Source organism: Sander lucioperca, chromosome 5 (assembly GCF_008315115.2).
Source record: "Sander lucioperca isolate FBNREF2018 chromosome 5, SLUC_FBN_1.2, whole genome shotgun sequence".
NCBI classification, from domain to species: domain Eukaryota; kingdom Metazoa; phylum Chordata; class Actinopteri; order Perciformes; family Percidae; genus Sander; species Sander lucioperca.
The window spans coordinates 29,446,389-29,461,173 of record NC_050177.1 but is presented as its reverse complement, the minus strand read 5'-3'; the positions used below and the strand labels follow the sequence as shown (position 1 = coordinate 29,461,173).

General features: G+C 43.9%; 2 protein-coding genes and 1 long non-coding RNA gene across 3 annotated transcripts in view; 1 reads left to right on the top strand and 2 right to left on the bottom strand.

Annotated features, from left to right (window-relative positions):
- Positions 1-14,785, bottom strand: part of LOC118495137 — a 470,232-nt gene that overhangs the window by 89,442 nt on the left and 366,005 nt on the right. The window lies entirely within an intron of this gene.
- Positions 1-14,785, top strand: part of LOC116034886 (NLR family CARD domain-containing protein 3-like) — a 972,843-nt gene that overhangs the window by 597,296 nt on the left and 360,762 nt on the right. The window lies entirely within an intron of this gene.
- The window catches only part of LOC116038069 (protein NLRC3-like), a 49,161-nt gene that overhangs the window by 3,318 nt on the left and 31,058 nt on the right, over positions 1-14,785 (bottom strand). Inside the window, exons 3-9 of the mRNA XM_036001612.1 lie at positions 11,357-11,467; positions 10,771-10,849; positions 4,016-4,244; positions 2,047-3,841; positions 1,781-1,954; positions 1,272-1,445; positions 420-466 (exon numbers count right to left, since the gene is read on the bottom strand). Of these exons, the coding sequence (XP_035857505.1) occupies positions 420-466; positions 1,272-1,445; positions 1,781-1,954; positions 2,047-3,841; positions 4,016-4,244; positions 10,771-10,849; positions 11,357-11,467 (2,609 nt within the window). The remainder of the gene's footprint in view (positions 1-419; positions 467-1,271; positions 1,446-1,780; positions 1,955-2,046; positions 3,842-4,015; positions 4,245-10,770; positions 10,850-11,356; positions 11,468-14,785) is intronic.

Sequence of the window (14,785 nt, the reverse complement as noted above, 5' to 3'; positions counted from 1 at the left end):
AATAACATTCACTGGTAAAGGGAGATTTAGCCAATTCACCATAAATTGCTAAGCACTCTTATACTCGTTGCTTATAATGTTGCTTTGCTGTATAGTTTTCTGTGTTGTGTCTTGTCTTATGTTAAGTTCTGCGTTGTGCTTTGTTTTGTTGTATTCTGTTTCTGTGATGTTTTGTTTTGCTTGTGTTGTCTTCCTTTTTGTTTCTTTGCATTTTAAAAAAGCATTTAAAAAAAAACATTTTAAATTTGCACTGTCCCCTTTCATAAAATAAACTGAACTGAAGCACTCAGCATCCTGCTCAGTGAAACATTGAAATAGTAAGTAACCTCATCTAATATGAAAATTCCAGCACCGGGAAGGGGTTAAACTAGTGTAACATGCAGCTGAGATCTCTTAGAGCAAACTTAAAAAACACTCACACTTCCTCAGACCAGGTCTCAGAATCTGCCGTCCACCATGGTCCACTCTGCAGGAAGAAACAAAGACACAATCAACATCATACTCCAGGGCTGTGGATAATTGCAAGGTTTAACCATCATAGTCAGGGCCAGCCCTGTACATCTGGGGGCCCTTTGTTGAATTTGCCGGTCAAATCCGAGGCCATTTAGTGAAGGTGCGGCAGGGACACAGGCAGCGGCAGCAGAGGGCAGCGGGTTTCCCTCTGTATGTAGGTCACCGTTGTTGCCAGTTTTAGATCAAGCAAACATCATGATCCTTGCTTGTCGCACTATCAGCAACACCGAACATTTCATTACCAACATTAATAGGGTTGCCATGTCAGTCAGAATCAGGTAATGTTAGATAGGTCACGATCCGGGTCTATGGTCAGATTAAAGTTTGGGGGCCCCTAAGTGGCCGCAGGACCCTAAATAACCACTTAGTTTGCGTATAAGGATCATAGTGTGAAATACATTTTTCAAAGAGACGGAGTGTGACTACGTTGACTCTACAGCTCTCACTACAGCTTGTTCAACTCACAGTGAGGGCAATGCTGCTAAAACTGTCGCGCTGTGGTTACACTTACTCTGAGACAAGCACAACAGTGTTCTCTATGCCTTGGTGACAGACTGACAGGCTGGAGGTTGTTTGGGAGGGAAAATAAGATAAAGATGTTTGGTTTATTTTTCCAAATTAAATTAATTATTTTGTTAGAGAGAAACTAAGCTACCAATAAAAGATACCGTTGGATACTTGTACCGAATTTCGGCTTTACTCAGATCCTCCATTAAACATGAACCAGAGTCCCTTAGTACGTGTCTGTCTGTCCATACCTGAGAGTGTCCAGTCTCCAGTTTGGATCCTCCAGTAAAGCAGAAAGCAGCTTCACTCCTGAGTCTCCTGGATGATTGTAGCTCAGGTCCAGCTCTCTCAGATGGAAGGGGTTGGAGCTCAGAGCTGAGGCCAGAGAAGTACAGCCTTCCTCTGAGATCATACAGCCTGAGAGACTAAACACACGCATACACACACACATGCACGCGCAAGCACGCACACACACACACACACATATGCAAGCGCACACACGTGCAAGCACACACACATGCAAGTGCACGCACACACACATGCAAGTGCACGCACGCACACACACACACACACGCACACACACACACACACGCACACACACACACACACACACACACACACACACACACACACACGTCAAAGAGTTATGACCAAGAAAGTCATAAAAAAAAAACATATCCAGGCACTCAAGGTCGGTTACAAAAAATACAAGAATGGTTGTTGTTGAAAATTGTTACTTAGGTCCTAACTGAACACTAACCTGAGAGTTTCCAGTCTGCAGTGTGGACTCTTCAGTCCAGGAGACATCAGCTCCACTCCTGAATCCTGCAGGTCGTTGTTACTCAGGTCCAGCTCTCTCAGACTAGAGGACTGGGAGCTGAGAACTGAGGACAGAGCTTCACAGCTTCTCTCTGACAGGTTACAAGCACTTAACCTGTAGAGAAATCAGCAATACAGAAAAAAATTACACTTTTTTTTCTCTAAATAAAAACTTAATTTAATCTAGATTGTTCTGTGTGCACATACAGAGATTTGTTGGAGGATTTGACCACTGGCAACAGCCTCAGAAGAGCCTCCTCTGAAGCAGAGTATTTCTTCAGGTCAAACACGTCCAGATCTTTTTCTGATGTCAGTAAGATGAAGACCAGAGCTGACCACTGAGCAGGAGACAGTTTATCTGTGGGGAGACTTCCTGAACTCAGGGACTGTTGGATCCCCTCCACTAGAGAACGATCATTCAGTTCATTCAGACAGTGGAACAGATTGATGCTTCTCTCTGCAGACAGATTCTCACCGATTTTCATCTTGATGTACTCGACTGTTTTCTGATTGGTCTGTGAGCTAGTTCCTGTCTGTGTCATCAGACCTCTTAGGAGAGTATGATTGGTCTCTAGTGAAAGACCCAGGAGGAAGCGGAGGAACAAGTCCAGGTGTCCATTTGGACTCTGTAAGGCCTTGTCTACAGCACTCTGGTTGATCTGTGAAGATCCATCTTCTCTGGTTTCAGTCTTCTGGGATGTTGATTGTTCTTCTGTCAGCAGGTTGACTCCAGAGTTGATGAACGTCAGATGAACATGAAGAGCAGCCAGAAACTCCTGAACACTCAGATGGACAAAGCAGAACACCTTGTCCTGGTAAAGTCCTCTCTCCTCTTTAAAGATCTGTGTGAACACTCCTGAGTACAGTGAGGCTTCTCTGATATCGATGCCACACTCTGTCAGGTCTGATTCATAAAAGATCAGGTTGCCTTTCTGCAGCTGGTCAAAAGCCAGTTTTCCCAGAGACTCAATCATCTTCCTGGTCTCTGGACTCCAGTGTTGATCTATCTCAGATTTTCCATGATATTTGATGTTCTTCAGTTTGGACTGAACCACCAGGAAGTGGATGTACATCTCAGTCAGGGTCTTGGGCAGCTCTCCTCCCCCTCTGGTCTTCAACACCTTCTCCAGAACTGTAGCAGTGATCCAGCAGAAGACTGGGATGTGGCACATGATGTGGAGGCTTCGTGATTTTCTAATGTAGGAATAGATTTGGCTGGCCTGATCCTCATCTGTGAATCTCTTCCTGAAGTACTCCTCCTTCTGTGGGTCAGTGAACCCTCTGATCTCTGTCACCATGTCAATAAACTCAGGAGGGATCTGATTGGCTGCTGCAGGTCTTGTGGTTATCCAGAGGCGAGCAGAGGGAAGCAGTTTTCCCCTGATGAGGTTTGTCAGCAGCACATCCACTGAGGTGGACTCTGTAACATCAGTCAGGATCTCAGTGTTGTGGAAGTCCAGAGGAAGTCGACACTCATCCAGACCGTCAAAGATGAACACAACCTGCTCTTCAAACCTGCAGATTCCTGCTTCTTTGGTTTCACTGAAGAAATTATCAACAAGTTCCACCAAGCTGTACTTTTTCTCTTTCAGCACATTCAGCTCTCTGAAAGTGAATGGAAATGTGAACTGGATGTCCTGGTTGGCTTTGCCTTCAGCCCAGTCCAGAGTGAACTTCTGTGTTACGACTGTTTTCCCGATGCCAGCCACTCCCTTTGTCATCACTGTTCTGATTGGTTCATCTCTTCCAGGTGGGGTTTTAAAGATGTCTTCACATCTGATTATTGTTTCTGGTCTGTTTGGTTTCCTGAATGCTATTTCAATCTGTCTGACCTCATGTTCTTCATTGACCTTTAAAGTCCCTTCATCGGTGAGGTAGATCTCTGTGAAAATCTTATTCAGACGAGTTTGGTTTCCTGCTTTAGCAATCCCCTCAAGCACACACTGGAACTTCTTCTCCAGGTTGGACTTAAATTTGGGGCGGCACACTGCAACACGAGTTCCTGAATAAACAAACAACAAATTACATCAGAGAATCTAAACATTTAAAGCTGTATCAGTTTTAAGAAAAACAGCCTTTGATCTGATGCAGATGTGTGCAGTATAGTATATATATAGTTTTTCCCATATTGACTTCATTTACTCTTTCCATCATGTTAAATCTTAAATCATCTTACTGTTCTGCAGACAGTCAGCCAGCCCCTCCTGTTCCATTCTCCTCAGGAAGTGGAGTATAATCTTCAGAAATGCTTCTCTGTTGCTCCTCCTCTGCTCTTCATCCTCACCGTCCAACACATCCTCATCCTTCTTCTGACTCTCTAAGAATTCTGGGTAATCTGGATTCAGAACCTTCTGGATCATCTTCAGTTCTTTCTTCATAAAGGTGACGATGTTCTCCTCCAGCAGCTGAAACAGAATGATAAAGTGAACATTGAATGTATAGAACTAGGGGTGTGACCTGACAGTCAGCTCACAAGATGAGACACGAGATTGAGTTCACGAGAACGAGACGAGATTTTAACACTTTTTTGAAGAAAACCTAAATGATGCAATATGACTTTTATTCAATAGAAAGTCACAAAATGAAAAATAAGCACCATGAAAGGTTTTGCCACAAACTCTCTCCTGTATAACTAACCTCTTCAGACCTAATCATTAAATTCAATTTATAGTATCAAATCATAACAAGAATTATCTCAAGACACTTTACAGATAGAAGACTAGGGTTGGATACCAAACCCGGTACTTTTACCAGTACCGACCGAATCACGTCGGTACTACCGAGTATTGGTTCACGTAAAATCAAACGGTGCCAAATTTCGGTACCTGAGAGCGCGTAAGCGCAAGCTTATCTGTCCTCTCTGCATGTTGACAGAGAGCAGAGGTCCGACACACACACACATACACACACACACACACACACACACACACACACACACACACACACACACACACACACACACACACACACACACGAGCGTGCAGAGGTGTGGACGGAGCAACAGTCAGCTCTGCAGTTTTGTTGAAGTCACAGTGAGTCACGGCAATGCCAATAAAGTAGTTTCAAGTGTGGTTACAGTTTTTTAAAACTTCACGCAGACAGCGTTTGCTGCGATATGATATTAATGGCGAGGCGAAAGCGGTCACGGTGCTGTTGACGTTACATTTCCTGTGAGACAAGCAGGCACAACGGTGGATTCTGTGCCCTGGGGACTGACTGACAGGCTGAGGTTTGAAGGCAAGGCAACTTTATTTCTACAGCACCTTTCAGCAACAAGGCAATTCAAAGTGCTTTACATAAAACATTAAAGAGCAGTTAAAAACGGTCATGATGAAAATAAAATAGGCTAAAATATAATAATATACAAATACAAGAATACAAGTTTAATAATTATTCAATTTAATAGGTTGTAGGGACGGGTTTGGGAGGAGAGAGGGAGGGGTTTTATTTTTATTTAATTTCTGTCAGTGTAAAATATTCTGAATAAATAACAGAATGTTCTAAGTAAATAGGATAAATAGGTTTGGAACTATTTTTACAACTGAAATATTTTTTTTGTAACTGAAAAAAGTAACGTTGGGTACCGGAACCGAATTTGAGGTACCGGTATTGATACTGGTATTGGTTCAGATGCGAAAGGTACCCAACCCTATAGAAGAGCCAACAATTCCAATAGTTCCCCCAAGAGCAAGCATTTAGTGCAACAGTGGTGAGGAAAAACTCCCTTTTAGGGAGAAACCTCAGACAGACCCCGGCTCTTGGTAGGCGGTGTCTGATGGTGCCGGTTGAGGGTACGAGGAACAATGGCAATTATAGTAACAATAAAGATAATGGAACTATGACTAGAAATAGTAGTTGTAGTAATTCATGGCGTAGCAGGGCACTGCAGGGTGTAGCAAAGCACTGCAAAAAGAACTGTGGCATCTCTCTCTACTCCCAAACCCATGCCTACAAAATATTAATCAAAAATTATTTTATACTTTTTTTTCCATGACCGCTTTTAATTGCTCTTTAATTTTTTATGTAAAGCACTTTAAATTGCCTTGTTGCTGAAAGGTACTATAGAGATAAAGTTGCCTTGCCTGTACAACCTCAGCCTGTCAGTCTGTCAAAAGGGCATATGAACGCTTTTGTCTTGTGCCTGTTAGTCACCAACTTCCACCTGTCTCAGAAGTTAAACATTAACTGCACGGTAATCTCAATATTATATCATATTGCAGCAAACGCTGTATGCATGAAGTTTTGAAGCTGTAACCACACGTGTGTCCCCTTTACCGGCATTGCCGTGTCTCACTGTGACTTTAAAGGTCCTATGACATGGTGCTCTTTGGATGCTTTTATATAGGCCTTAGTGGTCCCCTAATACTCTATCTGAAGTCTTTTTTATATAGGCCTTAGTGGTCCCCTAATACTATATCTGAAGTCTCTTTTATATAGGCCTTAGTCGTCCCCTGATACTGTATCTGAAGTCTCTTTTATATATGCCTTAGTGGTCCCCTAATACTGTATCTGAAGTCTCTTTTATATAGGCCTTAGTGGTCATACTTAGTGGCATACTCCCAGGCTCCCTCCAGGATCCTTGCGAGAGTAAAGATCTGGTCCGTTGTTCCACGACCAGGACGGAATCCGCATTGTTCCTCTTCAACCTGAGGTTCGACTATCGACCGAACCCTCCTTTCCAGCACCTTGGAGTAGACTTTACCGGGGAGGCTGAGAAGTGTGATACCCCTGTAATTGGCACACACCCTCTGGTCCCCCTTTTTGAAAAGGGGAACCACCACCCCGGTCTGCCACTCCTTAGGCACCGTCCCCGACTTCCACGCAATGTTGAAGAGGCGTGTCAACCAAGACAACCCCTCCACACCCAGAGCTTTAAGCATTTCTTGACGGATCTCATCAATCCCTGGGGCTTTGCCACTGTGGAGTTGTTTAACTACCTCAGCAACTTCCACCAGGGAAATTGACGACAATCCCCCATCATCCTCTAGCTCTGCCTCTACCATAGAGAGCGTATTAGTTGGATTTAGGAGTTCCTCAAAGTGCTCCTTCCACCGCCCTATTACCTCCTCAGTTGAGGTCCACAGCGTCCCATCCTTACTGTACACAGCTTGGATGGTTCCCCGCTTCCCCCTCCTGAGGTGGCGAACGGTTTTCCAGAAGCACCTTTGTGCCAAGCGAAAGTCCTTCTCCATGTCTTCTCCGAACTCCTCCCACACCCGCTGCTTTGCCTCTTTCACGGCAGTGGCTGCAGCCCTTCGGGCCCTTCGGTACCTTGCAACTGCCTCCGGAGTCCTCTGGGATAACATATCCCGGAAAGACTCCTTCTTCAGTCGGACGGCTTCCCTGACCACCGGTGTCCACCACGGTGTTCGTGGGTTACCGCCCCTTGAGGCACCTAAGACCCTAAGACCACAGCTCCCCGCCGCAGCTTCAGCAATGGAAACTTTGAACATTGTCCACTCGGGTTCAATGCCCCCAGCCTCCACAGGGATGCACGAAAAGCTCCGCCGGAGGTGTGAGTTGAAAGTCTGTCGGACCGGGGCCTCCTCCAGACGTTCCCAATTTACCCGCACTACCCGTTTGGGCTTACCAGGTCTGTCCAGAGTCTTCCCACACCCTCTGACCCAACTCACCACCAGATGGTGATCAGTTGACAGCTCTGCCCCTCTCTTCACCCAAGTGTCCAAAACATACGGCCTCAGATCAGATGAAACGATTATAAAATCGATCATTGACCTTTGGCCTAGGGTGCTCTGGTACCAAGTACACTTATGAGCATCCCTATGTTCGAACATGGTGTTCGTTATAGACAATCCATGACTAGCACAGAAGTCCAACAACAAACAACCACTCTGGTTTAGATCAGGGAGGCCGTTCCTCCCAATCACGCCTCTCCATGTGTCTCCATCATTTCCCACGTGCGCGTTGAAGTCCCCCAGCAGAACTATGGAGTCCCCCACTGGAGCCCCATACAGGACTCCATTCAAGGTCTCCAAGAAGGCCGAATACTCTGAGCTCTTGTTTGGTGCATACGCACAAACAACAGTCAGAGTTTCCCCCCCCCCACAACCCGCAGGCGTAGGGAGGCGAAACTCTCGTCCACCGGGGTAAACTCCAACGTAGCGGCGCTCAGCCGGGGGCTTGTGAGTATCCCCACACCCGCCCGGCGCCTCACACCCTGGGCAACTCCGGAGAAGAAAAGAGTCCAACCCCTATCCAGGAATATGGTTCCAGAACCGAGACTGTGCGTAGAGGTAAGCCCCACCAGATCCAACTGGTAGCGCTCCACCTCCCGCACAAGTTCCGGCTCCTTCCCCCACAGAGAGGTGACGTTCCACGTCCCCAGAGCCAGCGTCTGCTGCCCGGGTCTGGTCCGTCGAGGCCCCTGACCTTCACTGCCACCCATCTGGCAGCGCACCCGACCCCAGCGGTTCCTCCCACAGGTGGTGGGCCCATGGGTTGGAGAGAGAGGTGCCACGTAGCTTTTTTGGGCTGTGCCCGGCCGGGCTCCGTGGCAAACCTGGCCACCAGGCGCTCGCTGACGGGCCCTCCGTCTGGGCCTGGCTCCAGACTATATAGGCCTTAGTGGTCCCTTAATACTGTATCTGAAGTCTCTTTTATATAGGCCTTAGTGGTCTCCTAATACTGTAGCTGAAGTATCTTTTATATAGGCCTTAGTGGTCCTCTAATACTGTATCTGAAGTCTCTTTTATATAAACCTTAGTGGTCTCTTAATACTGTAGCTGAAGTATCTTTTATATAGACCTTAGTGGTCCTCTAATACTGTATCTGAAGTCTCTTTTATATAAACCTTAGTGGTCCCCTAATACTGTATCTGAAGTCTCTTTCCCATAATTCAGCCTTGGTGCAGAATTACAACCACTAGAGCCAGTCCCACAATGAGCTTTCCTTAGGATGTGCCATTTCTGTGCCTGTAGCTTTAAATGCTATTGAGGAGGAGAGAGGGGGGGGTGCAAGGTGGAGGGTGGCGGTGTGGCCTTGACCAACTGCCACTTTACTCGTTTCTCTCTCATGGGCTGGCCAAATTCTCTGGGCGGGCAAAGCAGAGAAAGAGGAGGTAACCTTTCCTCTTATGACATCATATGGGAAAGATTCCAGATTGGCCCATCTGAACTTTCATTTTCTCAAAGGCCGAGCAGGATACCCAGGGCTCGGTTTACACCTATCACCATTTCTAGCCACTGGGGGACCATAGGCAGGCTGGGGGAACTCATATTAATGTTAAAAAACCTCATAAAGTGACATTTTCATGCCATGGGACCTTTAACAAACTGCAGAGGCAGCGTAACTCTCACTCTGTCTGCACCACACCTCTGTGTTTTAGGGGTGGCACGGTTCATGAAAAAACATCCAAACCGTTCGGTTCGCTTGTCTCGGTTCGGAGCGTGTGTGCGTTGTGCGGTTCGACGCATACGCAATGTAGCCTGGTGCCCGTATGTGACCTCAGTGTGTTTCCCTTTCGCTTGAAAGAAGAGGTGTGGACAAGTCACCAACAAAACATACAGCGAAAGACCGTGCAAAACATTTCAGACCGTCCTGCCAACCTGTATACATTTTAACATCAATGTACGCTGTAACGTTTTTTCACTCTAAAGTCAGCGGCTGCTGTTTCAATCCTGTCGGTGCTCTGCAGCGGGCGTGGCCACTGCTCAGTGCTGCCCGTGACTGACGCGCGCGCGCGCGCACACACACACACATACACACACACACACACACACACACACACACACACGGTGGATGCAGGAAAAACTGGAGATGAGACGACATGATGACCTAAATTGAGGACAGCTACGCTCGTTATTATAAGTGCAATGATAAGTTAAAGTCCAGTAAGTACTTTATCAAACCATATGAATGTGTGTCCCAGCCCAGGCCAGAATAGGAAAATAACAAACAATGTAAAGATCAACAAGCCAATGACATTGAAAGACATGTTCAAATAAATTATTATTTTTTGTCTTAAATCCACCAGCCATTTTCATATTATACCAACATTTGCAGCATCCTGAGCCTTTTTGGTAATGTTACTAGGAAAACTCAGCCTAGAGTAATTTTATTCTCCCCAAGCAAGTTTCCTTTTTATTTTTATTATTTTTAAGAACTATACAAAAAAAAGAAAATCACAACTTTTCTTATGTTTAACGTACTCTGACGTATTCAAAAGACGGAGCTTTAAGAGATCCTGTAGATGTTCAATACACATTCATCTTTTTTGCCTAATAAATGAAAAGCTTGTTGAAATCATCATGTCTTCAGTTGCTGTATCAAAATCTCAGCTAGCTTTCCTCAGAGATGGTCCCAATAATGTGCTTAAAGTCAAGTCAAATTCAGTTTGTGCATGATTACATGATATAACTATTTTTTTAATACTGTATCCTACATTGTGGATAATTAAGCTAAATAGCATATGCTGAAGTATATTTGTTAAAGATTAAAAGAAAAAATAACAAGAACCGTACAGAACCGAAAACCGTGGCCCTAAAACCATGATACGAACCGAAACGTGGATTTTGTGAACCGTACCACCCCTAGTGTGTGTGTGTGTGTGTGTGTGTGTGTGTGTGTGTGTGTGTGTGTGTGTGTGTGTCCGAGCTAAGCCCCTCTCTCTCTGAAAGACGCTCTAAGGTACAGTAATTTGGCACCGATTGAGTTAAAGTGAATTGGTCCTCGGTAGTACCAACGTAATTCTGCACTTCTGTACTGATATCATGACACAACTTTTAACCTCAACTAGAAATATCGTAACGTTTTAATCTTGCGCACACCTCCATAAAGAACACAACATATGATTCATCAGGCTGAAAGTATGCTGGTCTGAATAGAGCAGCATGGAGACTGTTGGGATCTGAATGGTAGTTTAGCATTTAATCTGTAGTTAATACTAAAACCTGTATTTGTACATGTACACACCATAAATATGGAGTCCAGGTCTGTTTGATGCAGCTGGGCAGACTGACCATCGAGGCCCTCTGAACTCTCCTGTTGAACTCTGGAGAAACATCAAGTTTACTGACATTCAAGTACTCAAATCTGCACACAGCTTACAAAAAGTGTTCTGATATGGTATCAGGTATGTATTCAATCAGAATGTCATCGGCTGCTCATCTATCAGATTTTATTGGACTCATGATCAAACTCAAAACTTTACAGCTTCTTCCTTCTCAGCCAACAAGTACAAAAATCAATTATAACTTCTGGTTTCAGTTGGTTTTTATGGAGCCCCCAAAAGGGTCACTGTGAGATTTTAAAATGTGATTTGTAAATCAATGACATAATTATACTGCTGGTGTGCAGCGATAACCTCAGAACTCAGGACACATGGCTCTCCACTGTGCGTCAGTAAATTAGCTGTTAATGAAAATATCAGTATCTTGCTTGATGTTCTGGTCCTGGTATCACTATGCAGCAGATCAAAACCACATTTTGTGACATCTTCCACCTCGAATATGAAGCTCTGAGAGTTAGATAATAGCAAAGTCCATTTTCAAATTCTTACCTTCCATCAGCAGCTTGTCCATCTTTAAAGTTAATAGGATGACCCATAGACCGGTCACTCTTCATGGACACACAGCTGGGTTCAGGTCCTGGTTCAGGTCTTTGCTGCATTCTAATGAAAAGTAGTTTAAGATGAAAATAATACTTTTAACTAGTTATATTAATTAATTTACTCAGTTTTATCATTATATCAATAATGATATATAAGTCTTATTTTGAGAATTGAGTGTCAGGATGAATACTATAAATGGATCTGTCTCAGAGTAGATCATGTTGTGAACATGTGAACTTTTCTTAGTGCTGCACTCTGAAGCAGAAGCTCACGTCACTTTGACTCAACATGAGTCTGATGACTTTAGACTCAACTTCACAAAATCAAAAAATTAACAACAATGACTTGTGACTTCACTTGGACATGATAAACCCAAAGATTTATTATGATCTTTTGCATTTTCAACTCTTCATCTTCCTGAAAACAGACTTTCAGTTGTTGTAAGAAAGGTGTTTGGCAGTTCAGAGCTGGCTGGTGGTTCTGGTCCTGGTATCACTGGGCATCAGATCAAAACCACATTATGTGGCATCGCCGAACCTCAACTATGAAACTCTAAGAGAGTCAGATAATAACAAAGTTCACTTTTAAATTCTTACCTTTCATCAGCAGCTTGTCCATCTTTAAACTGAATAAGACGACCCATAGACCGGTCACTCTTCATGGACACACAGCTGGGTTCAGGTTCAGGTTTCTGTTGCTGCATCCTGATACAAACAAAGACAGTGGATCAGTAACTATTCACCAAAATGTAATCTGATGAAAGATGCTGTCTCATCTCAGTAGATAATCAGTTGTTGGCTCTTTTCTGACTAATAAAGTATATAGTTAATATTAAATACATATATAGTCAGTGTGAATCATGGAGGAGTGATGTGAGTGCTGAGCTCTAACATGGAGAAGAGTCCATCATCATCTCACCTCTGAGCTTTGGTCTGGCTGTCATGGTCCCCACACAGAGTGGTTTTAGAGGGAGGGGCTCCCTCCTCTCTGTCCTCACACTGACTCATAGCAGAGTCCTCACCTGCTGGGAGACATGACCTCTGTTACTATAACAAGCTTTTCATCACAGGACACATTAGTCTCTCATTACTCTCTAACATGTCACTAATACTGTAGAAAACAGTGAATCAGCTGCTCTTTCCTTCAGGCACACACAAACCAAGTCTGTCTCAGTAGTTGGAAGATGGCTGTGGTTTGAATGCAATGCATGATGCCCAGGTGGATCTAAGTTATCTGACAAGTTCTGACACATCCTTCATTTTTCACTGATGATTTAAGCTGTCCCACATCAGATGATGGAGTTCTACTATCTGTCCACTAGATGGCGCTAACTGACCATCTAATGAGCTAAAGATCAGAAACATCAACTCTGCTGTGAGCAGCAGTGTGATGGATGCTGTTATGAAGCCTAATATCTTATATATCTATCTAATATAATATAATGTTACATAATATCTAGGGCTGAGGGGAAATGGAACAGCTAATGGCTTTAGCTGATAATAATTGTGTACTTTTACTTTGATAAACTAAGTATATTTAGCTGATAATACTTGTGTAATTTTAACTCAGTAATATCTTCAAAGCAGAACTTTAACTTGTACTAACGCAGTAGGCTTTGACAGTGTGTATTAGTACTTTTACTGCAGTACAGAATAAACATTAGAGGCCTCAGATTCTGTGGGTTTGGAATATAAATAATAAGTGAGTTTCAGTAATGTTTGAGAGACATTTATTGTCCTCACACTAACAGATCACCTCCAGTCCTGTCTCACTTTGTCAGCAGAGCTACATTTGATTTCTGAAATAGATTTGGAAACAGCTCCATTATGGTTAGCATGGTTAGCATTGGTTAGCTCCTGTTATTAGAGCAGCTGGTGATCCTGAACTATAGTTTAGATTCTCTGCCCGAGCCCAAACTTCGGGTCTGGCCGATATTTCCCGCCACTATCATCGGGCCGGGCCCTTGATCAAGCATTTGTGTTTTTTTAATCATTACTTTATTAGCCTAATTGGGTGGGGAGAAAGCTATGCCTCTCCAGCTTCTCCAGTAACTCTGGGTATATGTCCTTCACTGACTTGAGTGCTGGGCTACCATATGGGTAATCTGGGCACGTGCCCAGGGGCCCTTGCGCAAAAGAGGGGCCCTCCGTGATGGGAGTTTTTTTTGTGCTACATAAAAATATATATGCTTGGCCTCGATCTTGATAATCATCCATTCAGAATTTAAAAAAAATTGTTTACAAAAAATGAAGTATTGTGATTGTCTGTTTATGTTGGACGGGATGGCTGGACGGGTGATGATTGGAAGCAGGCCTCAATGCACTGTGCAGATTGGCTAATAATGAAGGTGGGCGGGCATAGAGCAGGTTGTTTACATCGTACTGATTCAAGATCAGTTTTTTAAGAACGAGTTAAGATTAAAAGTGGAATTAATTTCTAACAGATCCCCGGTCGGACGAGTAAAAGTGTCGGAAAGTTGGTGTTTGCAAAAAATGGACAGCAACCAAAAGCCCAGTGGGGCTGCCAAGAGAAAAACAAGAAGGAAAAAGAAGAGAAAGAAGCAGCTGCTATTAAAAATGTCCCGCAAATAAATAGTTTTTTTAAAAGCGCTAAGAATGATGAAGAGGAGGATGTCGAGGAGCTAGCCAACGTTAGCTTGGAAGAAACGCTGCCCTCTACCAGCTATGTTCAACCTCAGCTAACGGCAGTTAACTTTAGCGAAGTTTTTGTGGAAAAAGACAGATGAGGCTAGTCATCAGCAAACAGAACAAGGTAATGACACCTCAGGTGGTACCACCATCTCTCATCGCAGTAAGACAAGAAAGAAGAACTTCTAAAGGTAAGAGCTACTATGCTATCTGTTGAGTAGGCTTATATTATCTGTTGTGACTGTTTGACCAGATAATGAACACATTTTGCTGAGTTTATTGAAATGCTGTTTGCATATCGACTGTGAATTGCATCATGTTGTGATGCTGCTTACTTGTCAAGTGCAGTATATGTTGGCTTTTGCAGTCTGTGAAGTTGCCAGACTCACTTAGTGACTGTTCTTTTTGCACCCTGCACTCAGCTGTGTTATGTGATGGTATTATTGTATCTTCAGTCAATCACGTTTCGTAATTACTGTTGTGCTTTCTGCTTTGGTGAGTTTTAGTGAACACTATATTGCCATATCTCTTGAGCCATACACTGCCTTGGGATGAATTTATGCATGCCATTCAGCTTTTGACCAATATTGATTTGGCATGTCAAATCCTGCAACTGGTGGGCCTTAGTATTGTGTGTGTGTGTGTGTGTGTGTGTGTGTGTGTGTGTGTGTGTGTGTGTGTGTGTATGTGTGTGTATGTGTGTGTGTGTGTGTGTGTGTGTGTGTGTGTG